The sequence below is a fragment of the Plenodomus lingam genome, assembly GCF_022343315.1.
Source record: "Plenodomus lingam strain CAN1 chromosome Unknown contig_23, whole genome shotgun sequence".
In the NCBI taxonomy this organism is placed as follows: domain Eukaryota; kingdom Fungi; phylum Ascomycota; class Dothideomycetes; order Pleosporales; family Leptosphaeriaceae; genus Plenodomus; species Plenodomus lingam.
In genome coordinates this window covers 855,051-880,710 of record NW_027093940.1, presented here as the reverse complement: position 1 = coordinate 880,710, position 25,660 = coordinate 855,051, and the positions used below count along the sequence as shown (strand labels likewise).

Below are 25,660 nucleotides of genomic sequence, written 5' to 3'. Positions count from 1 at the left end.
ATATGCAGGCTGTGACATGTGTGGTGGCTGAGGACTTGTTAGGCCCGGAGGAGAATGTGATGTTTGGGCAAGGTCGCTGATTTTCTCTTCCATCGACTTCTGTGTGGAGAAGGAGTGAGCGTAACGGCAACGTGGTTGATATGCATAGTCCAGCTGACCACGAAATTCTTTACATTCAAGGTATATGCTCCTTCATGCTGGAGATCATGGCTTCAATGGCAAGGACTCCCATAGCAAAGAGAGTTTCGATAAACACCGCTGGAATGGGTTTGTAGAGGGAATACCTTAACGATTCATCGGTGAGGTGGCAGCGTGGTCGGAACTCTTTGCCTGATCGACCCCATCCCGCATGCAATAATGCGGAGAATTGGCTTCGATACTTATTATCGGTTGGATTTCGTTCCCTCGTTGTCGTGGGGTCTGAGTCGCAGGATGCCTTGGAATCGCATATTCATCATGCTTGCAGCACATGGATACATGTACCACCCACACTTAGATGTTGAACGCACATCATTTCCTCAAAACATGCGGTTCTTACATGCAAATCAGCGTGGACCAAATCGTGCATCGCGGCTCCAAACAGATGGACCAAGTTTCATATCTGCGCATCGCGTATCAACGTGGTTCGGTTCCATCTCGGTGGTGCATGGGGCTAGTGTGTACTCGCGTGGACTCTATTGTATTTGTACGCGTGACAAATGCTTGGGAGATCGACGAGGTGTGTAAGCGAGGGATTGATCCACGGGATCAGCCAACCTGTCGTATATGTACTATACTCTTGATGCTAGAAGCATTGGATTGAGGCTTGCTTGGTGAAAACGATAAGGCGAAGGTCCGCATTGACGTCAGGTACAAGCATATGGATGCTCTGTCAATCACCCCCGCATCGACAGCTGGCTCATGGGCAAATAGTACGATATCTATTTCGGTGTAACGGTAGATCTGCAATAAGTCCATGGTGTAACCTGCCAGTAAGTCGTAGCTGCACTTGCACAGCTCATCCGCTGAACATACATCTGATACATCGTCTCACCCATCCATCATGTAACCGAGAGTGAGCTTCATCTATAGAAATGGTCAATGTAATCACGGGCGCTTGCCGTTATTGCGGTATGCATAGCCGCCTGACTCACTGCATTTCCGACCACAGTGATTTCAAGGAAACATATTGTACTATAGTACATCGATTTGTAATGAGATGAAGAAAGGGCCACGAGGGATATCGACGAAATGCTTGGGGCTGGATAACCCCACCGTTCATGAGCTGCGAACACGTCCAGCTGACCACATACATCCGAACTCATCCGCCCATGACCGTGCTGCCGGACTGCAAGTTGAGCACGTTGCAATAAGCGCCGTAAATCAAGTCTATGGTCGTAATTAATAGGTCTGTCGATACGCGTCGGGATCGGTAACTAGCAGCGCACGCTGCATCTTCATGACCTCTGTGCCATGAGCATCTTGAGGCTGACATTATATGTGAACGTGGGCTAAGATTACACAGAGTATGAGTGCACTGTGAGAAGAAGAAAAGGTTCCAAGGTTGGACTGTTCCCCTTTCGGTGATTTGCGAAGTAGTCTTTGACGGTGTCGTGAAAGGCCGAAAGTTGCATACTGACGAGTGCGTCGGAGCTGGATGCCAAAAAGAGCACGGCAGTTTGTTGGTTGCGTCCTGCGATGCTCAGGAGTTCATGGTTGTTGTGTTGTATTCAGGTTGCAGTTCTTTTAGGTGTGAGCATGGCACTTCCAGGTCCTCATTGGCTACAGGCAAGATTGACGATGCATCGAGTGAACCTTGAAATGGCCACCTTCTGTTTTCGTTTGGCAATTGATAGCACAAACCCAAATCTATCCGTCTCTTCCTGGATTATCAAGAAGAGAGATTTCCCATGTGGGCAGCGCAACCATTCAGTAAGCATAACCAGGCCTTCGAAAGGCAATTGTAAAATTTCAGGCGCGTTGCCTCCCCCGCTAAATCCGTCGCCCTGGGGGTTCCACATTCTGTGGCGTTGGCGAACAAGGACATAAGTCCACGCGCAGGCGCACTTTAGCCGGCAAACCGATAACGCGCTATGTTCCTAGGACGGCCGGAGTCGAGATCAGCGGCAAAGGCGCGTGCTCAGGTCGAACGCTTGGGTCGAGGGATCCCTCAGTGCAACGAGGATGCGCAGTAGATATGCTGATATGGCCTCTTGTTTTACTGTGTACTTCTACGCATCTGAATTTGCAGTATGAGAATAAGCTTGGCGTACACGGTCGAGACGAGAATTCAACGGTGATCAGCACTGCAACTATTGATCATTGCTTCTTCGGTGGGGGTTCACCGAACTCTTCATCTCGGTTGCGGCACTCCCTGGAGATCTTAACGAAAGGTCCGAATCTACCTTGTTCAGAGCTTTCAATATGTCCGACATGATAACTATGAACGACGAATTTTTCTTTCCATTTGAAGCAGACGCAGAAGTCGGTCTGGCGAGTCTCTGCCGATGTCCACTAGCATTCTACATGTTCGATGGGAGATTGCAAATGTACCTGCAATTCTTAGTGTCGCGATTGAAGCAGTGATCCAGGAGACTATCTGGGTCAGTCATCGCAACTTTGGCGGCGCAAAGTGCGCTTCTCTCTTTTGGAGATGCAGCTAGTACAGCTTGTGTGGGCGTGCAGGCGGCATTGGTAAGAGAGAGCCTGCACTACTCTAGAGTTCGACTAGTGGTGAATGACCCATGTCCATGAGCGGAGCAGAGCGTGGAACTCGTCATGGACTGGACGGGGCATTCCAGGTCGACAAGTTTCACGTCTATCGTTGCTGGCTGTTGTCCCAAATTTGAGGCCTAGACTTGCCATTGGCCACCGCAGAGAAGGGGTTCCTATCGGCAGCATCGGAGGCAATAGGTAAGCATTGGATGACCTGGCAGCCTGGTGGCCAAGCAACAGGTCAAGACACGGAACCTGCAGTGCTTGCGTGCTGTCTCCTCCGGTTTCTTGCATGCGTGCAGCCAGCCGTTTGGTGGCAGGCCAGGGCCAGATGCAATAATGCATGTACAGTCGAGACGGGCACGCAAATAGCAGTACCTAGGTACCGTCACCCGTGCGATCGAGATCAGAGCGTTTTGCTTTTTGCCATTGATGACTGGCAGCCGCCGTTGTGCGCTCAAACTCGGCAATGGCCATGACCATGGCTGTGGCAATATGGTGTGTATGTGTATGCGGGTGTGGGTGTGTGTGCATGTGGTGGATGGACAAGGCCACAAGGCCACAAGTCATGGCACACTGTCGGCTTGCCACTTGGGGTTGAATTGTGGCTGGCTTACCTACGAGAAGAAGTGTGGAGGTGATGTGCTTCGGTGAAAGAAAGGGCTAACACGGTCAAGATGACAAAAGAAGGCGCGAAGGGAAGCAAGCTATTGCGGGACGCGACGCGCCTAGAGCCCGCCAGAGAGTCGATGCGATTGGCCAGTGGCCGAAAAAGAAGGCCATGCCGAAACGGGCTTGGCGCATTTTGACAGATCGACGTCCAGTCGTAATACGTATAGTACTATCAGCACCAACCCTCACCTGGACAGCCAGCCCTTGTTCTGGATGCGAAGTTTCCGACGGCAGAGCCCATTCCCGTATGCACATGGCTCTTGGATGTTGGCTCCTCATTCGGCCCCTACGTATGTACAGTATGTATCTGCCATCCATTGCACATACAAGGGACCGCTGTGCATGTCATTGTATGGAACGGCATCCGTCCGATCGTGCACGCCAAAAAGCAGGCGTGCTGTCCTTCTGCCTGCTCGTTGTCAAAAAAAAAGCCATCAGTATCATGTTCACAAGGCTGAGCAGAGTACAGCCCCTGGATTCGCTGCCGAATTCCATGTGCTGTCAAACACCAACATCTTGCAGCCTTCAACGGCGCCACATTGCCCGCTTTCTTGCTCGGTAGAGAACAGAGGCGGGCGGGAGTGACACGCCCCTGCAGCATGGCACGGTGGAATTACCCGTTACGGATTTGATGCGATCATTAACGGCGTGTTGCGTTTCCAAGGTTGTCGAAATTAGTCTATCATGGATTACTTCTTAGTGCCCTGCTCACCGATATTTCGCCAGTATACTCCATGTCAAGTAACAGACTTCGCAGCCCACCACGCCCAGTCGTCAGGTACGCTGTGTACCTGCATGTTGCTTCAAGCCCGGTTTGTCCGATATCTTTAAGCCACCGCAGGACTCCTCCTTCTCGGTGCGCCCCTACTGCCACTACCAAACCGCTACTCTTCGTACTGCCTCGTCTGGTCCCGCTAGTCCTATAGCATTATCCTTCTACGGCGCTGTGGAGCGAGACTATATCCGCATGACCCAGGTTTCCGTTTGCCTAACCCCTCCACCTGTCCCGCAGTACTTTATCCGTTGTGCCCCTCCCGATTCACCATTTGATGGCAGTAGGCTCAGACCGCTATCATTTCGTCGGATTAATTACTTCTGGCCGTACTTGCGGTCCAACATGGTCATGGTTGGATAGTTGATCGATCTGTCTCATCATCGCTGGAGGCCTTGCCCACCACTCCTTCCCGCTTCCAAGTGCACCACTCCACTTGAAGGTTGCCTGTCAACGCCTACGTCTGTCATTACAACCCTTCTTCAAGCGCCATACCGTTACGGAAAGTCGACCTTGACTTCAGCTCGAAAATCCCCATTCAACTTGACAAAGTCACGAGATTGTATACTACACATCACGTCTCCCCCACAGCCATGGAACAAGAAACGAAAATGTGGATCATCCTTGGTGCAGTCCTCGGTACATTAGTACTCAGTGGAACAACCGTCTTGGGCCTTTGCTGCTGGAAGCGATCGAAGAGAAGAGTACGGGGTTTTTCGTTGCGAGCAGTTACGCCACTCGACGACGCCGAATTTGAATCATGGCGACGACCGAGCCAGTACACACAACGCCCCGAAAAGTACAGCATACGGCCTACCCAACCTGCAATTTTACGGGATCGGGTGTCTCCCACCTCTCCCAACTTGTTCGAGAAGGAGCTAGCCACATATGAGTTCCCACCAAGGACGCCATCACCTACAGATCGTAGTCTTTCGATAAAGTCGCCATACGATTCTGTTCAAAGACCAGAAAAAGTACGAAGGAAGTCCAGCGTTGCATCATCACTAGCCGACCGTCCACCGACACCTTACTCGCCCACCTCGCCCACCAGTGGCTTCCAGCGGGCCTCGACCTCATCCCGCAAATCTCAGCCTCTGATTGGCCAAACAGGCTCTATGTCTGAAGCTTCAGCCTTCAGATTCGAATTCGCAAATGAGTACGGCACACAGCAGAACCGCGATGCACACTGGGTGTGATGATCCACCGGATCCATCGACTGTAGCACCTCACGCCGATACGTGGCTGTGACTTTCAATCCTGATGGCCTGTTTCATGGTGACCAGATCTCAACGGGATTGTAACACTTGATGTCGTACACCCGTTAGACATCTGCCTGCACCACCTGGTACCAACTCCTGTGGTGCGACAACGTAAAATGGTTGTCAACTTTCTGCGATGCTGTAGGTACCTCGATATATCTGCATCGAACCAGCGACACTTTCCCAAGCGTCCATTCAACATATCATTCTCGCACATACTTTTACGACGGCGTAAGACCGACTCTCCTTTGGCGTTTCTTTGGCGGTAATTTCGCATATATGATACCAGACCACGCGTCACCTATGCAGGCTTGGGCCTCTTTCTTATACTGGCCAGTCGTACACTACGATCGCAACGGCATCTATGTAGCATCAGTGCTATTATGGACTTGGATGAGTTCTCCTATGTAGAGGATAAACCTCGAAATACTATGTAGTCGAGTGAAGAATATACACTCTCTTCGTCCACTGCAGTTTCTCACCTTTGCTATCACGACTACACCCCTTCTATCACATTAAAAAACCCCTTTCTTCGTCAGGATCTGCTCGTTGGTCGTTTACTTACTAGCCCTCCATTACGGTGGAGATGGCGCTATGTCGACGACACTGCCTAGCCCTTGAATCCTTCACGCCTCACACCACTCCAGCACTAACGTACCAAAGCTCATCGCTACTGTGTACTCATGCTCTAGAACCGCCCCTACATCCCACAATCCCCACTCCGACCCGAAGTTTAACCTCCGTCTCTACATGCCGATACCGTGCAGTACATAGGTACATGTAGTAAACTACCCACCGACCACCGCACAATCTTGACCACACCGCCAGTTCGCCTCCTCCCCAACCCGTTCACAAGTGGGACCCTCTCGATCTGAACCCACACCACATCAAACCACACTTCTGCCGCGCGCACATACAATACTTCAAAGGGCGATCTCTACTCGCCGATCTCCACATGGTGAATAATAGAAATCCATGGCCTATGAGTCGCCCGCGCGGTTCGGTATGGCGCGATATGCGCAAAAGCAGGAAACCCAGCCCATCGACAGAACTAGGTTCGCCGCACCCCGCACATGTCGTGCAGTTGCTGTGTGACACCGTGGCTGGGTCGACGCAGGTAAGTGGGTAAGAAGGGAAAAGAAGAGCTAGAGTAGGTAAGTAGTATGTACTTGGCGTCTGGTAGCTAGATGTGGAGATTGGAACTGTGTGTGGCGTTTCTTGGTGTGTATGTACAGCACTCACTACTGTGTATAAATGGGTGGGTACGGTGGGTGACTAAGGGGTGAATGACGTGCAGCAAAGATGGGCCAAGTCTGCACGTGTTTGGCTGGGGAGCTTGGGGCACAAGCGTGGCTGGCCTTTGTGGTTCATGCTGGTGGAGGCTTATGTTTGAGCAAAAGGAAGATTCTGGGGTCTAGGTACCGGTAGGTAGAGCTCGGGCGGTGGAGAGTGGACAGCTGTCAAATGCAATGCAAAGGGGAGGACGGGGAAGGTGTCAACAAACTCGACCCTGAACGGGTTTGTTTTCTTTGTCAACAAGCGTATTTTGATCTGCTTGTGGTTTTTTTTAGTGTTGTTCCTGCAGTATTGAATCTACTTGACTTTCAGAATCTCGCGTCCACTTATCTAACGCTACCACGCGACCAACCTTCACGCGCGCATAACTGCGGTCTCCGTCAATAGAGCCACGCAAAACACCTCTATCTTCACAAAACAAAACAATCACTAAGCGCATCATACATTATACACAATGGACATCATACAAGGTACCACTCTCCTCCCCTTGCCTGCCCACCAAAAGCCTCACAACCTCTAACATCCCTCAAACCAGACTATGCATCGCTGCTCCCGCGCCTCCTCCCGCCCTCTCTCGCCAACCCCGTCCTCACCCTCCTAACCACCACCCTCGGCCTAGCCCGCACCCTCCAAGCGCACCTAACCCCCTTCCTCACGCGCCTTATCACGCAACCCGACGTCGCCTCGATCCTGCTCCTACTCGTCGCGCTCTTCATCAGCATGAAGGTTCTCGACATGATGTACCGCGCCGTCCTCTTCTGGATCAATCTTGCGCTGCGCCTGGCATTCTGGGGCGGCGTCCTGGCGCTGGGCATGTGGGTGTGGACGAGGGGTCCCGAGGGCTTCGTCGAGGATGTCACTGGGTTGACCGAGTATTGGTTGGCGGAGTATAGGCGGTTTAGTGGGGAGGTGGAGGGGTTTCGGAGGCAGAAGGAGGAGCAGATTAGGTTGCAGGCGGCGAGGAAGGGGGCTGGGAGGGGCTGGCGGTAGATGTGTCGTGCGATATGGATTCGGCGTGGATCAGGGAGGGGAGATTTCGTTGTGAACACAGATGGATGGGTGGGTCGTTTTGCTATGAGATTGAACCGGTTCGAAGGGGTTGTACATTGTGTTTTGTTGGGGTGGATGGGATGGCGAGCATTTTCATGGTGTTTTGAGGGATTGGGTTAAAAAGTCTGGGTATACACATGATGGCGCGATGAGCAATATCACGAACGAAAACGAATGCTCTGTACATTCTGCGGACAATTTTCCATAAGCTGGAGATTCCGCCTATAACTACCTTGTTGCTAGCTCTAGCTGACGCTCTTTCTCGTGGATAACGGTGACACATCTCCCCTGCGCTGCACTCTCAGCACACAGGTTATGCTTGCACTCAGTCTTTATAATCTCCTTCTCTCCGGCCTCGCAAGATACCGCTCTGGGAAAGACAAGCAACACATCCATTTTCCCACGTCCTACTCCTAGCAATATGCATTAGCTGTTTGACGCAACCGCTCCAGCTTGGGATGAACAACGATATACGATCTACCATAGTCCAAGAACAAACTCGAGTAGACATTCGCAATATTGGGTCATTTGTCAAGCTACCAATTCTTGGACATGGGCGTGCTTCTTGATGTGGGTTGGTTTAATAGAGTGGTGCTTTTAGTCAATCTCTCCATTGACAAGCCTGGCCAGGGAGGTTATGGAGTGTAATCTCCATGGCATTATACAATGAGGGCTTGGATTCAAGTGAAAGTCATCTTTAGCAGAGAAGAGGGAGATAGTTTATACTTTAGGTTGGCGGTGCAGAGTCAGTCTGCATTGAGTTGTACCTATAGTTTGATGTAAGTATTTTGGGAGTACAATTCGCGACTTTCAAACAGGCATTGAACACTGGATGATTTATATATTTGCATCTGATTTGAGCCTCTAGGTAGGAGTCTTGTGGTGTTCTTCACTTGGTCGAGCGATTGCGCGTGACGCAATGGACTGAGATGCTATCTAGCATGTCCCGAGCACGTCTATCGATACCTACATCTGCGGTCCTGACTGTGTCTATGGAAGATGAGAGTACTCCCAAGAGCCATATTCGAGCGGGAGAGTAGTGTTGTTACAGTTGTCTGTTGTATCAGGCGCGTGTTGTCGCATGCTAAGAATGACGTTAGGGTAGTGGTCTTTGAGTAGGGGGGTACGTTACGCGACGAGTGCGAGGAATGTAAATTCAGAGGATGCTTTCGAAGGAAATTAGGAGGAAGAGTTAGTCGTGAGGAGTGCGAATCACATCGCCCTGGTGAATATCTTGGCCATGTTGTTTGCAACTAGTCTAGAGGTGCACCTGGATCTGCTAAAGCCATTACAACGACAGACCAACTGCTGTGGAGGCTACAGAATGACCTTGAAAGGTGTTGTGATCATCACCACCACGGGCGTAGGCTCCATGCCATCACACGGAATCCATGAGCTCTCATATCGTTTCGCGACGCGACGGGTCCAAAATTAGCGCCAATGACGTCCCAAGTCCCCCGCAACAACCCTCTCCAAACCCCAACACCCCAACGTCGCCACAAGCATATCTCGGGGTCCCGACCGTGCCAAAATCTCGCCATAGGCATTCTCGTGATTTAGAAAATGACGACACACGCCCAACCTCCATCGTCATCAGCGCTCCCAGCGCAACAACAATCAACCTCGCAATCCACCTTTACCTTTCCACCACACTATTCCTTCCCCCCCTTCTTCACCCTCCAGCCCGTCGCCTCCACCCGCTCCTCCCAACTCCAATCCTGGTCCACACTTATCCAAGCCTACTGCCGCCACCACCGCATATTCAGCCTCTCGCTCATCGACGCCCTCCCCACCCCGCTCTTCACAAACGCCAAACTAGGCCGCTCGCTGTCCCTGCGCGATGCAAAAGCTGTGCTGACATGGATGGCCAGCCCTGAGGGCGGCAACAGGGCAGAATGGATACCAACGGGGACGAACAAGAAGTCCAAGGGAGACGAGGGCGAGGGTGGCAAGGCGTGGATCTACTGGCGGAGACCGGAGGAATGGGCTGTTGCGCTTGAGGAGTGGGTGGAGAGGACGGGGCAGAAGGGTACGGTGCTCACGCTGTATGAGATTGTAGAGGGGGACGCGAGTTTGCGCGAGGAGTTTGCGGGCATGGATATGGAGTTGTTGCAGAAGAGCTTGGGGGTTTGTGTGAAGAGAGGGAAGGCGCAGATTTTTGGCGCAGAGGGCAGTGAGGGTGTGAAGTTCTTTTGAGGGGGATATATTTGGGCACGGATATATGCGCAGGAGTTATTTGGGGGAGGTTGAAAGTAGATGGATATAATGATACCCACGCGAGGATTTGGCATGTACAAATTTTGTTATTTGGGGAGGTACTGTGCAGGGTTTGACAGTAGTGAAGGTTAGACTCGGTCAATGTATCGTTTTTCAACATCGACGAGTACATCATCATGTTGGATCAAGCGAAGCAACTCCAGATCAACAGAAGGTGGTCTCAGCTCGGCAGAGGGGCACACGCGATTGTGGATACTGTGTTCATGGCGGTCGATCCGCACATCATCTTAGACCCCCGTGAAGTGTAGATGATAACCAGGGCTGAGGCATTCCAACTCTCTTAGCCACAGGGAGTATATAGTTTCTCGATGCCATAATTGATCCTTGATATATGTCTGATCTCTGGAACTACCATATCCCATATATGAAGTTCAAGTGACGTTACTGAGTTGCTACGTAGGCACCACCAGCCTTTGCCTGCTGATCTTTCCCCCTGTCCCAGTTGAAGTTCCGTAATGTGACATCTTGTGCTCTACACGCAATGGTGTGTCGGTCGCACACAGCTGTAAGGGTTGAGCCGTTGACTGTAGAATACTACTGTCCAGGCTTGTCCCTTGTGATGACGATGATGCGCTGTGCGTGTAGGTGTCACAACGAACATTAGCGTTACTGGCTACCAGAGCTCGCGATTCGCCCACGATACACAACAACGTGTTAGTATGGCGCTCTATTAGGATCGATCGTCGCACCCAAAGGGTGGTTCAGAGGAGCGGGCCGTCCAGGATGCCCGCTAGTTCCCAAAAAGGCGTAGTATAAAGCCTTGGTCTGTGTTGTGGCAGAATAAGGTAAGACTGTACTGTGCATGTAGATCGAGCGAGCTAGTTGATGATTTGGCGGTCTTCCACACCACTTGCTCGTCCTGTTTCGTCGTTTGAACTTGTTCACACTCACTAGGCTGGTAAATGAGAGAAGAGGCTGTCGGCGCAAGGAGTGAAAGGCGGGGAGGGGGGGAGGGGGGGAGGTTCAGCCAAACTTCCAAGGAGATTTTTATGCATGACCCTCGTATGCTGGAGGCCGCACGCACAGGGCTCTCGCTCTCGTTGGGATCAACTCCTGGTGCACGACGCGAGGTCGACAACAATCTGCGGCGAGGGCAAGAGGCGAAGCAGATGTGGTACCAGATGTCAACCTGTCTCGGATGCAGATCCCACATCATGCGCTGCAACAATGGCAGCGAGCTTCAGAAGTTGCACGGCGACAGTTGCCGCAGGATGTCCTAGCTACAGTAGCATACACATGCGTTGTCCCTCTGTGTGTGGAGACCCTGTCGTTCGCGCTGCCGGCCATATGCAAGGACAGCTGCCACCGCCTGCCATGAGGGTTGTACACGCCCCCCTCTGTTGCCGCGACCCGCTCAAAAATACAGGTGAAGATGCTGTAACTACATACTACACACCTAGATACATGCTGATGCCACAGTCTACTACTCTACAATAATTACCATCACGGACGCAAGGAAATCCCCCACACACACATACTGAGACGGCGGCCTGGACGCCTCGCGAGGCTAATTTTAGTCGGGCAAGCTCATTTCCTCTCGACAGGGGCAGGCCAATCAAACAGGGCCCGGCCGGATACCCCGGTCTTTGGCGCAAGGCGCTTGCCGGACACCGTCTCCTCTTTCTCGCGTGTCAAGTCGCTACCTTCCCCCCATGGTGCCTTCCTCTTCACGGCCGTCGTAGCTTCCCACCCAATACGCTCTTTCCTGGCTACGACTCCAGCCCTGCTGCTGCTGCTGCCTCTTTCTCTTCTTTGGGCGGCCTCCTAATCGATACGGCCTCTTTTATTTTCTAATACCTTTGGCTCCGTCTTCCCTCTTCCCCCCCCCTGGAGAGACAGAGAAAGAGACAGTCGACTGAGCTTAATAATAAGAGCCGCCCCCCCCCAATCTCTTCATCGCTGCGAATGGACTGGTAGAAATACGCGTCTTGCTGTTGACCGCCCCGCCTCCGCCATCGTCACTAGCAGTGCTTAGCCCCACGGTCTCGCAGTCGGATGGTATTCGTCCTATCGTCACGACATAGCTGCACCTTACGCCAACGACTACAGTTATGCGCCAATGCCTACGCTGCTGCGACTCGCCTTCATCTGAAAATCGCTGCCGTTCGGGGCCCACACCCCGTCGCCAACAGCAACCACCCCGCGCCATGAAGACCATCATTGCTCTCTCGCTTCTCGCTGCCTCAATTCCAGCTGCCATGGCCCAGCAGGATTGCATTTCGCTCCAAGGCTCAACAGCCTGCCCGGCCTTCCGTTCAGCCTCCATCAGCAGGAACTTGACAGGGCAATTGTACGTTCGCTTACAGATCGATATCAGCCAACCAACCAAGGCTAACACATGACCGTCACAGCTCGTTTCTCTCCTTTGTATCCAACGCGCAGACCTTTGATGATAGCTTGCGGAACTATATTGCAACCACATACGCGCAGCAACAGTTAGTCATCCCGTCACCCTTGAACCTTGGTCGTCGTCTGGCACTGACTCCATGTCCAGATTTCAGAATGTGTTGGGCTGCTCGAGTGTCAATCTCACCAACACGACCAATCTATATGCTCGCTATACGACAACAGTGCTATGCAATGCCATTGTCCAGGCCTCGCGAGAGTCATGTGGACTGCGTAACAGGGCTGCAACGCCACTCTGTGCAGATGCCTGTGTAGGAGCTCTCTTCTTCTGACTCTGCTTGTCATGTATCAGGTTCTTGCTGACCATGAGTAGGCCGACTTTGCTATAAGCGAACAGGGCATCGTCGCCTCTCCTGACCTTTGTGGTACACCGGGAAATAATGCGGTTCCCCAAATCCGATCGGACTTCACGCGTTGTTCAAACCCAGCAGAAGCGTTGAGTGGCAACTGTATCGAGGCAGTTGACAACGAGCCCGATGAATGTGGCTACCAAGGCAATTTGCGCGGCCTCTGTGCATACTGCGGAGGCAGTACCGTCAACTCTACCGACTCGTGCTGCATTACTTCGAATGTAGAGTCGCGATGCCAGGGGGTCACTCTTCCTCCCATCCGCTCCATGCCACCATTGTTCCCCTCCGGCACGTCTTCCGCCGGGCCAAGTTCGACTGGTGGTGGAGGCTCCCACGGCGACCGCCCTTCTGGGTCTGGGCTCTCTGGAGGCGCGATTGCGGGCATTGTTATTGGATCACTCGTGGGAGCAGCGCTCATTCTAGCAGCAGTGATCTTCTGCTGTATTCACGTGCGAAAGCGAAGAAACAGCCAAGCTGGCAGCGTCTTTAACACACCAGTCCAATCGTCTCTTCATTCCCCAAAAGGAGCACCGAAACCTCCAATGGCTTATGGCGGCGACAGTCATCCCTCGGCTACGATCTTACCAGGAGCTCGTGTCCAGCGTATGTCAGCTTTGGAAGGCTCGGCTTCTTCAGAAAGCCATAGTGATAGGGACAGTCACATGCTGACAGCCTACGGTGCCGCCCGTGGTTTCGACTCCCCCAGATCGATACGGGGCGCTCTTCCAAAACGAGAAGGCTCCCTATCGAACCATTCAGCTCTTGACACAAGCACCACAACACCACATTCGAGATCTGATCAAGGACGCAACTTCTCTAGTCCAGAAGGCCTAGCTTCTGGACAGTCTGAGCAATTGCAATTTTTCAAAGATTACTATTCCCAGGATGACATCCACCCGAACGACACAGTCGCCACGCTCTGGGCCTACCAGCCGCGGGCTGGTGATGAATTCGAACTGGAGCGTGGCGATATGCTCAAGGTTGTTGGCATCTGGGACGACGGCTGGGCAACTGGTGTGAGGCTCTCAGAGACAGCCGAACAGTGGGAAGCCCGAAAGATTGAACAACGCGACTCGGGCGTTAGCAATGGAGGTCGTCAATCACAAGTCGAAACTGATGGCGAGATCAAAGCGTTCCCGCTAGTATGCGTATGCTTACCACAGCACTGGCGAAAGACGATTGAAGGCGACAGCACGGACACGGGTGGGCATGGGAGTGGAGGTGATCGACGTCCTCCCAGCCCATAACCAACCCTAGAGGCTTTGTCCGTTAACTTTCCCTAGTTGTCTCATCCTCTTCGCCATCGCCCGATTGCTCGCCACCGCAATTCTGGTCTCGAGCTCGTAAAATGATGGAACATCCTGACTCTGCGCCCTCTCAAGCAATGCGGCCTTTGCTCTTCAAGACTCCAAAGCCAGGTTCCACGGGCTCCAGTACGCTCATCAACTCTCCGCCCAATTACTAATGTCGCTACGATGATTGAACTTTATGCTATGCTTAATTCTGTCCCGAGTCCGTTTCAGGATGCCCAAATCTTGTGTCTTTTTCTTTTGGATACTGATCTGGAATATGCTGCCCATTCAGAACCCTCCGCTTGTTTCTGCGAGTTCATCAGCATTCCGCGACGCTATCGCTCACAGTCTTGAACGGCGATACTTAGTGACACTTTTTCCCTGGCCTTTTGATTCTGCAGGAGCCTTGCGCCACCAGACAGTCACCACTACCTGGGTAGGACGCGTTCTCACACTACTTGATTTTCGCACCTCTCCCTCAACATTTTCGCGCCACCTCATTCCTCGTATACCAATAATCGCGCCCTAAAACACCCTGAACGTCTGGCTGTCCCGCGATTTTCTGTTCTATACCCTGCCGCATACCGCCATGCGAGTGTGCCTTTTTTTCAATTCAATTCTCAATGCGTGCGAGGAGAAGGACGGACGGGGAGAGACATGGCTCTGTCTATGGTGTCTTGCATTTGCCTGGCCGTGCTTTTTTTTTTCTGTGTTCTCGAGCAAAACGGGGAGTGGATGTGGTCTTGATTGCATTTCTGAGATGCCTACGCGCCTTTGTTTGGAAGCACCGGGTGGTGCACCCTTTCTTGATGGCGGGCCAAGACGGGTTTGCGCACCGCTTGTCAAGTCTTTTGTATGGAGAGGGGGTGGAAGGGAGTTTTTTCTCTCTCTCTCTCTCTCGCTGTGCTAGGATGAGAGCGGGAGACTGGTTTGGTGTTTTTTGGGGGGGAGAAGAAGAATAGGAACAAGGAGAAAGAGAAGTAGTTTGCTTGAAATAGATGTGGAGTTTTTTTTCAGTGTGTGTGTGTGTGTGTATATATATTAGGATAATTGACGTGTTGGTCTTGCGCTCTTGCCTCAGCTGCTTGTGAGTCTGGCGTGAATTGGAAGAAATAATGATGGGGTGGTGGTTAATGTGTTTCACGTGGTTGCGAAAAGTAGTTTCTGGCTTCCTAGTCTGGCTACTAGTAATGGGGACATGGGGTGTGAGATTATGGATTCTTCGAAACGTGGTGATGAGAATGAATGATGTGCGCCGTCTTGTCCATTCCTGCACATTCCTCCCTTCCTCTCGCTCCTGGCAGCAAACCACCAAACTCCGCTGCTTGCTTGACAGCATATATGGGGGTGAAATAAGACAAGCTGAGAGCGATGAAAGACAATGGTAAAAACAAAGACGCCAATGCCATGCGCCAAACTAAAGCGGATTCCAACAACAAGCCACCCCACTCTGTTGTGAATTCAACATGTCTAGAGTTTCATGACATGGTGATGATGGGATATAAATGACCTTTTCTTCCTTGTATACTGCGCTTGGGTCAACCCTCCCGCCCCCCTGCCACTCAGCCATCTTAATCCAACTGTTCTTTGGGTTTTTTTATACATTGGTTTTACCCCCCCCCCCCCTCCTCTCTCCCTATCTAATTATACGTCCGAGTCTCATGAACAGCGTCGGCTTCGCGCGCCAAGCGGTTCTCGTTTGCGACTTGCTGCAGCGTCTGATTCTGCGTCTGGCGTTTCTGCGCGTCGAGTTTCTTCTGCAAATCGCCGGGCGAGTGTTTGTTTGCGCGGGCCTGTTTGCGGGGTTTTAGTATGTGCATGTCAATGTGTGTATGAATGGGGTTATTTGCAGTCGCCCTCAAGTCCAAAGGGACAAGAAAAGAAAACACCACGACGCACCTCTGCTGCAGCGGCGGCGGCGGCTTTGGGATCGTCCTTGCTGTTGGCTTCGCCTAGTGTTCGGGGTGGACCGCCGACTTTGGGCTTCGAGGGCGCGAGGGTACTGGGTATGCTGGCTTTTGTGGCGGGCGTGGGTGCGGAACCGAGGGTGCGGCCTTGGCCTTCGAAGTTGTCGGTGTTGGATTCTTTGCCGCAGAGGTTGCCCATGGGTACGGTGAGGTAATGGTGTGGTTGGGTTGAGAGAGAGGGTAGGGTAGGGTGGGGGTCGGGGTGGTGGTGGTACTGGAGGTGGAGAGCAAGGGCAGGGTGGTGGGCGTGGTTGTGGCTGTGCTGTGGTCGCGAACTGGAGGTGCGCGACGGTGTGTGGTGGATGGGGTATATTGTAGTAGAGAGAGGCGCGGGGGGGGGGGGGGGGGAAGGGTAAGACGTCAGGCTTCAGCCTTGTTGCGGGAAGACGTGTGGAATTGGCGCCAAGTACCAGGTTACCGGATGTCGGCTGCTAGGACAAGTTGTGCAGACAGACGACGGGGAGTTGCAGTAGAGGCGCATTGTGTTGCATTGGTTGGTTGACTCCCTCGTTGTGTGTGTGTGTGTGTGTGTGATTGTTGCAGATTGGATTGTGGAGTGGTTTGGCTTCAAGGGAGCCTTGGAGGGTCGCAGAGGCGTTCATAGGACGGACTACTCACCCCTGCCCCTCTGTAGAGTAGTATGACAGTACTATGGCAGTATGACAGTATGACAGTATGACAGTATGACTCTCACCAATGAAATAGCCGCGTATGGTGCAAGCAAGCGAGGCTGAAGCTGACCAACCTTCTGTGCGCCGTTGAACGACAACTCAGCAGCAGCAGCAGCAGCAGGACGCTCTCAGCTCGCTTTGAGGAGACTTGTTTCATGCCATTGTTTGCTGTCGTCGTCGTCGCAAGTGAGATGAGTCCAGTGTCCAACGGCAGCAAACGGACAGATCGGGCATGGACGACCGGCAGAGCCAATGGCAACAACGGCGAGATCGCTTATTTCCCGTTCACTCACCTAGCTGGACCTCTCGTCATGTGCGCCATTCACCTTTTCGAAAACATGCCCCCCTTCCCTTCCCTGCGCCTGTACGGAAATACTACAACCGCAGCCTTATATTGTGATTTGGCACCACTCCTGTTCCTGAACAGTCAATCCATGGCATGAACCTATTATTACGTAGGTAAGCCCGCCTCTCTTTTTCCCCCCAAACCCTTTGTTCCTCTCAGCCAACGGCCTTTCGCTTCCGGGATTTCGGGCGAATACCATGATGTCCAGCCCTCCCCTCATGAAGGTTCATGTCGTCAATACTGTCGCAAAACTTGCCCGTACGCACGCCAACATGGCTGACCAGCTGCCAGAAAACGATCACGACTCGGCCTTTGGCGAAGACGACTTCTTCTGGGTCACTGATCCCATGTTTGCTCTATCGCCTGTCGTGGGTACAAAGCGCGAGGCCGACCAGCTCAAAGAAACGCATGCCCAACCCTCTCAAACGCCTGGCCCGGGCTTTGAGAACCCAAATGGCATCGACCCAGCCATCTTATGCTGCACTCATTGCCTGGAACCGTGCCCCGAGGCGCGCAATGTACGCCCAGCTAAGCGCAGGGCTTCGGCCCAGAAGGTAGGCGAGTATCACCATCTCCCCGCCGACTCGTCCCTCGACGTGGACTGTCAGTTTCCAGACGACTGCTTTGAGAAGTTTTGTCAAGAGTGTAACTTGGACCCTGTGTGCCCGCCAGACTGTGCTGCGGCTTGTCCCAGCCCCGACTGCCCAGAGGAGGACGCTTGCTTCGACCCTCACTGCAAGCAGACGGAGCAACACTGTACGGACGGCTGTGTGGACCCGGAGTGTACCAAGTTGACCTGTCCAGAGAAGCCTTGCTTCTGCCAAAAGTGCAACGTCCGACCTTGCCCCTTGGGCGACCCCAACAACGAGTGTCATCTTGCACACTCTGCTCCCACTCCTGTCGGTACCGTCTACTGCTACGACAATGCACCTTGCCATTTTCAAGAGGAATACCCGGGACACAGCAACGGCTTAGAGTCTTTCGAAACCTACCCCTGCTTCTCTCCTACTCACGACAACTTCAACGGCAGTAACAACCTGACTACGACGGCATCGAGTGCTGCAACACCGGCGCTCTCTCACAGCAACTATACCTCGCTGGAGAGTGTCTTCTCGGGAGAATTATCGCCAGCTCCGGGACAATCCGCCTTTTCGAACAATTGCCTCCTGAACACATCCGGGGACCATTGCCACATCGACAACTCTTGTTGTCATGGTACAAAGAGAGCCTGCGGAGACTGTCCCTCGGCATCGAAACAACAGTTGGACTTTTGGAACACCTCGATCGCCCAAGGCAATGGGCTGGCGAATAACTTTATGAACTTCAACTTCAACCCAAGCTTGCCAACGAGTCCCTTGTCCGCAGATCGCAATTCTATTGGATCAAACACTTTCAATCTGGACAATGCTATGATGGGCTTCAACGACCAGTCGTGGATGATGGCGGATTCTAATTTCCCGACCACATTCCAGAACACGTTTGGCACCAATAAGCTAGACTTTCTTGCCTCGGCGGTGCAGCATGACATGGGTCGACCTACGACAACGGCGAGTGTGGCTTCGAGCTCGCTGGTAGAGAGTGGAAACTCGGACAGCCAGGCTTGTATCTGCAAATGGTAAGTGCACTCACGCCGTCTTTTCCTGTAGACGCAACTACAAACCCCTGTCGCGCATGATGATGTTGCACTAGCAATTCACTTACAGTTCTCTAGGCAACATGCTCCTGGTATACTCTGCCTTGCTGTGTTCCAGTCGCCGGAAGCCCTCCACAAACACATCAAGACCGCCCACGTCGACAACTGCACCCACTGCTTCTGTCAATGGGAATCCTGTGATGCCTCCACCAAAGACTTCAAACAGCGCTCCAAGCTCTCGCGCCACTTGCTCGGCCATGCTGGCTATCGCCCCTACGCCTGCAGTTATGCAGGCTGCGACAAGACTTTTGCCACCAACCAAGCCAAGGACAACCACGAGCGTACGCACACGGGCGAGCGACCCTATGTGTGTGATAGGTGCGGATACACAACCACAACCCACACGCAGTTGCAGACACATATCAGTGCCCTGCACGAGGGAAAGAAGCCGCACAAATGCAGGTTCTGCGACTTTACGTGCGCGGATTCGAGCAACCTGAGTAAACACGAACGCACGCATCAGGTATGTACTGACGGTTGTGACATGGCGTTGGTTCCTTTTCATTTGAAAACAACACTTCACTAACATCCTGGCTTTCTGATAGACTCTCCGTCCGTACAGATGTCCCCATGCAAACTGCACCTTCAAGCCCGACTGTCGGTGGGAAAACCTCAAGCGCCACCTTCGTCGCTCCGGTCACTGTCCGCAGCTCTTGGTGGAAACGAGCGAGGAGTACAAGACGTATAGGGAGAGTGTTCGGCGTGAGATTGATGAGTGGCACAAGAGAAATGAAGATGGCGGGGTTGGCAAGGCTGGAAGGAGAAAGGGCAGGAGGGCGTCATGATGTCCTGGGCACGAGGCAAGGAAGGATACGTGATGATACCATGGCTGAGGGTTGCGAAAGTTTATGAGATATGATGAACATTGGATTCTTGGGACGATGGATGATAACGGGATAGCTTTTCAACGCCTTGATGTTGGGGGAGACAGTAGACTCTACTGTGGCGAGATATGCAGACATGAGACAAGGCATCAATCAAACATATACCACATCACCCTTTATTAACACACCTCACTCTCCAAGCCAAATCAGTCCTCGTCCAACCAAGCACACCCCCTCCCCTCCCCCCCAACCCTAACAAACCCGCTCCCCCGGCTCCCTCCACGGCACACCCAGCACCTCAAAGATCCTCCTCTCGCACCTGCCCTCCACCAACACCCCCTCATTCAACCTCTGCCCACCCAGCCCCCTCTCCACATCCCTAAACAACCCACGCTGATTCAACCGCATCCCACGCTTCCGCGCCAACAACCTCACACTGCGATTAAACACATCATTGCCCGTGAAGTAAATCAACGCCGCGCCCATTTCCGGCTCCGGCACGAGGAGCAGGTCTATGCGGCGCCAGATGTGTGAGCCGGGGAGACAGGATGCGCCGTGCCATTTTGAGCCGGATGGGGTAGTGGAGTGGGAGTGGGAGTGGGAGTTGGATGCAGCGAGCGAGGCTTTGAGAAAGTGCGTGGTGAAAAGGTGGGGGATGAGATTGTCAAAGACGGTGGAGTGGATGGTGGAGAGAGGGGTGTCTGGGCATGTTATGATGATATCGACATCACCCGAGTCAGCGGCGCCACGGCGATAGGACCCCATGGTGATGGCTTCGTAGTCTGGGTTGATATTGCGAAGTGCAGACCTGACATGATTGGCATGGGCTTCGACTTCGGCGCGGGGGATGCGCGCGTTGAAGTCTGCGTAGTGCTGTAGGCCTATTTTCTGGCAGGGAGTGAGTTTGGCCTTGGATTCGAGATCGGCGAGGGTGCGGTGGCCGGCTTGGATCCATTTGTTTGCCTGGACGAGACCGGCGCCGTAGACGCCGAGGAAGAGGCGGAGGACGGTGTCGAGGGGGTCGTTGCGCGTGTAGTCTAGTTTGCGGAGGCAGTCTGTGAGTACGATTTCTTCAATCTTGTCGGCGAGGCGATGGCCGATTGTGGGTAGGGCGATGGCTTGTTTGGCTGTTGTGATTTTGATAGATTGCTTTTTGAGCGTGGCGATGCATTTGCGGTAGGAGAGGGTGCGCCAGTTGTCTTGCATTTGGTCGTAGTGCTTGCACATTTCCTCTAGGATCTGGATGGTGCGAACATTGGGATTTTGGGACGTGTAGCCGCTGGCACCGGGGTCCATGCATTGGAAGGCGCTGAGTTTGAGCGAGCCTTTATCTCGTAGGGCAGAGGCCTTGGAGACGAAACTGAACTTTTCGGCGAGTTTTGGTTCGGCTTTGGTGGGCTCATCGTCCGTTCCAGAGTCATCTGTGTCTCTTTCACTGACCTTTGAGAAATACTCATCGTCATCGTCATCGAGCGGAAGATGCGCGATTGCTTTTGCCTCTTGAATTGCTAGTGACAGAGCATCATTGAATTGGTCTCCAGTTTTCTTCGTCTCGTTCGGCTCAGGTGAGGGCATAATGAAGCTATCCTCTACTCTTTCCTCGAATATAGGGGCAGGCGGTTCAACAGCAGGCTGCTGCGAGGGAGACTTTTCTTCATTTGGATACGAGTCAGACTTCCGGGATTCCTGAGCAGTAAGTTGTCGTCCAGACGGCTTGATTTTCAGAGATTTCTGCGATGTAGCTGACAACTGGGTAGCTTGTACAATATTTGTTGCTTCCCTCAGTGGAGCATCTTGGACACGAAATCGGCGACGACTGGGATCCTGAAGTTCTCCAAACCTGATGCTGTCGGTCACATATGGCTGATACTGGACCAGTATTACTTCTTTCTGACCTATTAAAAGCGACGTTGGTGAACATAGCCTTGTACTGACAGGAACACGCTCCAGTTTCAGGTGCGTAAGCAAGTGGCCATATGTGACAGTCTCATCGTCAGTAATGATATGTGTTACGTCGTCCCTCCACGACTTGACCCAAGCAGCACCAAGTTGAATGATATTATGTATACGCATCCGCCGCAACATGCTTACATCGTCATTTGGATAAAAGTATACAACCTTCTCTTTGAGCAGCTGGGTTGCCTCGGGCCTCACCTCGATATTCTCAGCGAGGCCTGCCTTCTTCTTGCCTTTGCTCAGCTCTCGCGGAATATTGCCCATCCGTTTGTAGAAAGGCACAGGCAGGCTAGGTAGCGACGAAGTCCTCCTTAGCTTCTCGCCCCGTTTACCGCGAGCAATAAATGGCTCAGGCGAAGGTTTAGTCACAGTGAAGCTTTTTGTAACATCTGACTCGGGCACTGTAGATGAACGCGCGAGCTTCTGAGCATCCTGTCGAGTAAAAGCACGTTGCATCTTAGCGTGGGCCTCAAACTCCGCCTGAAGCTCCTTTGGTGTTGGTCCAAGGAAGCTGCTCGAGTGGGTGATCAATCTCGGAGGGGGCATTACTTTCGAGTCCACAAGCATTCGTTCAATGGCCTTTGAACTCTCCCCCATATCGTACTGTTCGTCATCCGAGACATCTAGAAGATCTTGGTTCTGAAAGTAGGACTTCTTGACAGAGAGTTCATCATCGGACATGATGATTGTATCTTTTTGAAGAAGCTTGTGTGTATGGATTGAAAACAGGTATGCTTGAGGATTTGTGTCGAGTTGATATTGCTTTGTGCGCCGTGATTGATGTTGAATGGAAAATGAAGAAGTGCTCGATCAACTGCGAGTACGTGGGTGAGGATTCGCGCATTGTGAAAGTCAAAAAGACAGTTTCTTTATCTAAAGGTGATTGATGGCTAGCGAAGGGTGTTGCACGTAATTGAGGCTACCGTGCGGGGGAAGTCACGTAGCGACGCGAAAGCACGTGGCAGAGTGAGAGACTAGTCTCAGCATGGACTAGCCTTCAGTTTACTTGATGGATCTGCGAGCAGAACCACTGTGCATTTCACCCTACATGCAACGATGCTCCAGCCAAGGATAGCCGTCCCTCTTCAGCGCCTGCTGCAGGCGTCGCCTTCCATATGTTTGCGATGCGAGACTCGAATGATCCGCAGTTCTCTCCAGCCGAGATTCACTAGAACCATCACCTCTGCGCCCGTCCTTCAACACCCAGAACCAGAACCTAAACCAGCCGAAGCCGCGCCTACGCCTGACCCCAAAGATGAGGATGTATTTATCCCGAAGCCTCTCGGGCGCCCCATTGGCTTCCAATCTCCTCCAAGGCCTGGCGAAAATACCAGCGTTGTCAAACCCAAAAAAGACTACTCGGGCATGACAATGTCACAACGGAATCTGGAGAAGCGCAAAGATTTGGTGGAGAAGTGGGGTACAAATTATTTCCGCGACTTCAAGAATATCCGCAAGTACAGGTCTGGTAAGACGTTCCTCGCGAACCCACAGATCTACAAGAAGGACAAGGCGCTGTATTTTCCAAACTTCCATGGAAACACGCTGGCAGAGAAAAATGCAGACACTACGACTGTTCTACGAGGCAAAGTGAGTGTGGTCAATGTGTATAGCTCCCAGTGGGGCGAGACACAGGCGCAATCTTTCACGGGGAAGTCAGTCAACAGCAAAATTCACGAAGTCATAGCGCAACATCCTGGGATTGCGCAAATGGTCGATATCAATATTGAGGAAAATAGTATGAAGGCGTGGATAATATCGTTTTTCCAGTTCAGGTTAAAGTCTGCGCGACCAAAAGAAGATTGGGGCAAATACTTCATTGTGAGGAAAGGCGTGAGTGAGAGGATTCGAGAGACCATAGGACTGCTGAATGGACGTGTGGGATACGTATATTTGGTTGATCAGGATTGTAAGATCAGATGGGCAGGCAGTGGGTATGCAGAAGACACCGAGATGGAAGACATGAACAAAGGCTTCAACAGGCTAGTCTCTGAAGCCTTGTAAGGAGTAGGAAGTAGGAAGCTTGAAGGGATGCAAGATGGATATTGAGACTCCGCAAAAGGAGCTGTAAATCATAAATGTACACCAGCAGGTCCAAGACGCCTTGCCCAAAATTATACCCACTGAAGGTCATGAGGATATCCAGTACGCTCTAACGCCAAATCACATGCGTGCCCTCCTGAGCGATTCATCTGAACCATAACAACATCAAAAAGCAGAAAGCGATGAAGGTGCCTAAGATAATGCCATCCCGCCTCTTCTTGGACCCGATCCTGCCAATCAGACTGTTGATGCCTGGTACTTGGCTTGCAGCGCCCACAATTCTGCGATTGATGCTCGCCATTGTCTCTCTTTGTATCCCAAAGTTTTCTTGGACTGCATACGCCTGGCTCAACACAGAGTCGGCTACGTTATGAGAATTGTCGATTCGCGACCTTTCATCTAACATGTAGTCTGCCTCAGCTTGGCCTGGCTGTGACGACCGGTAGGCATTGATGTCGGAGCGCACATTTGACAGCAGGTTTGCTCTGTTTCGTGCTTCGCTTATTGTGGATTTTAGGCGGGTAAGTTCGTGACGGTGGTCTGAAAGTATTTCACGATGTCGAGCAAGGTTGTTCTGCTTAACAGCGGAGGCAGAATGCGCTGATTCGGAGGCGAGGAGTCTTGATAGTTGGGAGACGAGACCGTCTCTTTGATCGAGGACCTCATGCAGACGAGCTTCCACTCGCAACTCTTCTTCAGAGGGCTTGGAGGGAATGTTCGGCGCCGAACTGAACTGTGAGTATGTGTGAAAGAGAGTCTCCGTCTGGCATCCAAGCATCCCTAGTTAGCTGTGTTCAACGCCTCTATGTCGCATGTCGGATCCACGTACTTGTTGTTCAAGAGTGCGCGCTTGTTGGCGCAGTTGCGCCCAGCCGCCACCCGTCGATGACATGTTTACAGATGACAGACTTTGAAAATGGTCCCGTGAATGTCGACGGTCATTCTTGTTGGTGGTGGTTTGGCATGATGCGCTTGCAGCCCTGGCGCGGACTGTACAGCGACGCAATGTTGCCAAGCCACTAACACGCTCCAGGTTAGTCATGTCGGCGAAGCTGAAGCGAGCACCGGCAAGGCACCACACTGCTCTAGTGAATTTCCACCTCGACGACCAAATCGCAGACGCACGCGAGACCCCCATCTACACCACCCGGCCATACTAACATACAGTCAAAATGGTACGTCTATGCTCTCAATTTACTCCTGTCGAAAGAGAACATGGGGTCGCGCAATTCTTGGACCAGGCTATCATGGGAGATTGAAGCAATTGCACCTCCCCGCTAGCGGTTCTGCGACCATGTCGAAAAGTTTTACAAACAGTATCAAGGAAGTGTATTTATGCTGACAATTTACTTCGCAGTCTACCGGAAAAGTCGTACGTACCCTCTCGCATACGCTACACGTTCCCATCGAATACACACTCACAACCGTTGCAGAAGACCGCCCAGCTGTGGAACAAGTCCAAGGATGACCTCGCGTCTCAACTCAGCGACCTCAAGTCGTATGTCGCCCCAACTACGCTACGTGGATACTACTTGCCGGAGTGAAAATGCTGACGGATGTAAAGGGAGTTGATCTCGCTCAGGACCGCCAAGGTTGCTGGAGGCTCAAACACCAAGCTCACCCGCATTCATGACGTCCGCAAGGGAATCGCCAAGGTCCTCACCGTCATCAACGCCAACCAGAGGGCCCAGCTCCGCCTGTTCTACAAGGGCAAGAAGTGCGTTTGAGGCGTCTTAAGTTTTTTACGGGAAAACAGCATCTAACAACCAGCAGGTACACTCCCCTCGACCTCCGACCCAAGCAGACCCGCGCCATCCGCCGAAGACTCACCAAGCACGAGGCGTCGCTCGTCACCGAGAAGCAGAAGAAGAAGCAGACACACTTCCCCCAGCGAAAGTACGCCGTCAAGGCATAAGCGTGCTTTGGCCGAGTGTGTTCTCTTTTCTTCCTTTGTCTCTCACGAAGCATTGCATTGCCGGGGCTTTTCCAGCTAGCGACTCACCAATGTACCCTTAGTACCAAACTCCAGTGGGTGGAGAGAGGGGGTGATGTGGCAGGTCAGGAACGGACGGGGCGATCTTCTAACGGAAAT

General features: G+C 52.4%; 11 protein-coding genes across 11 annotated transcripts; 7 read left to right on the top strand and 4 right to left on the bottom strand.

Moving 5' to 3' along the window:
- Nucleotides 1-4,731: 4,731 nt before the first annotated feature.
- Nucleotides 4,732-5,334, top strand: IAQ61_006017 (uncharacterized protein; the record flags this gene model as incomplete). The annotated part of the gene is made up of 1 exon (XM_003835911.2): nt 4,732-5,334. The coding sequence occupies one exon, from the start codon at nt 4,732-4,734 to the stop codon at nt 5,332-5,334; it is 603 nt and encodes a 200-aa protein (XP_003835959.2).
- Nucleotides 5,335-6,860: 1,526 nt separating this feature from the next.
- IAQ61_006016 (uncharacterized protein) lies at nt 6,861-8,042 on the top strand. Its single transcript, XM_003835913.2, has 2 exons — nt 6,861-7,163; nt 7,229-8,042. The coding sequence occupies exons 1-2, from the start codon at nt 7,148-7,150 to the stop codon at nt 7,681-7,683; spliced, it is 471 nt and encodes a 156-aa protein (XP_003835961.1). The 5' UTR covers nt 6,861-7,147; the 3' UTR covers nt 7,684-8,042.
- A 1,264-nt stretch (nt 8,043-9,306) lies between these two features.
- On the top strand, nt 9,307-9,939 carry IAQ61_006015 (uncharacterized protein; the record flags this gene model as incomplete). Its single annotated transcript, XM_003835914.2, has 1 exon — nt 9,307-9,939. The coding sequence occupies one exon, from the start codon at nt 9,307-9,309 to the stop codon at nt 9,937-9,939; it is 633 nt and encodes a 210-aa protein (XP_003835962.2).
- Nucleotides 9,940-11,625: 1,686 nt separating this feature from the next.
- On the top strand, nt 11,626-14,241 carry IAQ61_006014 (uncharacterized protein; the record flags this gene model as incomplete). The annotated part of the gene is made up of 5 exons (XM_003835915.2): nt 11,626-12,310; nt 12,372-12,455; nt 12,515-12,677; nt 12,740-13,997; nt 14,060-14,241. Exons 1-5 carry the CDS (start codon nt 12,072-12,074, stop codon nt 14,239-14,241), a joined length of 1,926 nt encoding a protein of 641 aa, XP_003835963.1. The 5' UTR covers nt 11,626-12,071.
- A 1,467-nt stretch (nt 14,242-15,708) lies between these two features.
- IAQ61_006013 (uncharacterized protein) lies at nt 15,709-16,174 on the bottom strand (the record flags this gene model as incomplete). The annotated part of the gene is made up of 2 exons (XM_066097024.1): nt 15,709-15,861; nt 15,968-16,174. 2 exons carry the CDS (start codon nt 16,172-16,174, stop codon nt 15,709-15,711), a joined length of 360 nt encoding a protein of 119 aa, XP_065953016.1.
- A 1,075-nt stretch (nt 16,175-17,249) lies between these two features.
- IAQ61_006012 (uncharacterized protein) lies at nt 17,250-18,671 on the top strand (the record flags this gene model as incomplete). Its single annotated transcript, XM_003835917.2, has 1 exon — nt 17,250-18,671. The coding sequence occupies one exon, from the start codon at nt 17,250-17,252 to the stop codon at nt 18,669-18,671; it is 1,422 nt and encodes a 473-aa protein (XP_003835965.2).
- A 78-nt stretch (nt 18,672-18,749) lies between these two features.
- IAQ61_006011 (uncharacterized protein) lies at nt 18,750-18,944 on the bottom strand (the record flags this gene model as incomplete). The annotated part of the gene is made up of 1 exon (XM_066097023.1): nt 18,750-18,944. The coding sequence occupies one exon, from the start codon at nt 18,942-18,944 to the stop codon at nt 18,750-18,752; it is 195 nt and encodes a 64-aa protein (XP_065953015.1).
- An 877-nt stretch (nt 18,945-19,821) lies between these two features.
- Nucleotides 19,822-22,206, bottom strand: IAQ61_006010 (uncharacterized protein; the record flags this gene model as incomplete). Its single annotated transcript, XM_003835918.1, has 1 exon — nt 19,822-22,206. The coding sequence occupies one exon, from the start codon at nt 22,204-22,206 to the stop codon at nt 19,822-19,824; it is 2,385 nt and encodes a 794-aa protein (XP_003835966.1).
- Nucleotides 22,207-22,581: 375 nt separating this feature from the next.
- Nucleotides 22,582-23,529, top strand: IAQ61_006009 (uncharacterized protein; the record flags this gene model as incomplete). Its single annotated transcript, XM_003835919.1, has 1 exon — nt 22,582-23,529. The coding sequence occupies one exon, from the start codon at nt 22,582-22,584 to the stop codon at nt 23,527-23,529; it is 948 nt and encodes a 315-aa protein (XP_003835967.1).
- A 96-nt stretch (nt 23,530-23,625) lies between these two features.
- On the bottom strand, nt 23,626-24,522 carry IAQ61_006008 (uncharacterized protein). Its single transcript, XM_003835920.2, has 2 exons — nt 24,398-24,522; nt 23,626-24,331 (listed from the first exon to the last, which is right to left on the bottom strand). Exons 1-2 carry the CDS (start codon nt 24,458-24,460, stop codon nt 23,714-23,716), a joined length of 681 nt encoding a protein of 226 aa, XP_003835968.1. The 5' UTR covers nt 24,461-24,522; the 3' UTR covers nt 23,626-23,713.
- A 218-nt stretch (nt 24,523-24,740) lies between these two features.
- Nucleotides 24,741-25,483, top strand: RPL35 (60S ribosomal protein uL29; the record flags this gene model as incomplete). Its single annotated transcript, XM_003835921.1, has 5 exons — nt 24,741-24,743; nt 24,926-24,940; nt 25,002-25,066; nt 25,133-25,285; nt 25,342-25,483. 5 exons carry the CDS (start codon nt 24,741-24,743, stop codon nt 25,481-25,483), a joined length of 378 nt encoding a protein of 125 aa, XP_003835969.1.
- Between the last annotated feature and the right edge of the window lie 177 nt (nt 25,484-25,660).

Bases quoted from the DNA above. Each gene is read 5' to 3' on its own strand.
- IAQ61_006008 (XM_003835920.2), bottom strand. From the start codon at position 24,460: ATGTCATCGACGGGTGGCGGCTGGGCGCAACTGCGCCAACAAGCGCGC. The intron at 24,332-24,397 runs GTACGTGGATCC...CTTGGATGCCAG, and splicing joins CGCGCACTCTTGAACAACAA to ACGGAGACTCTCTTTCACAC.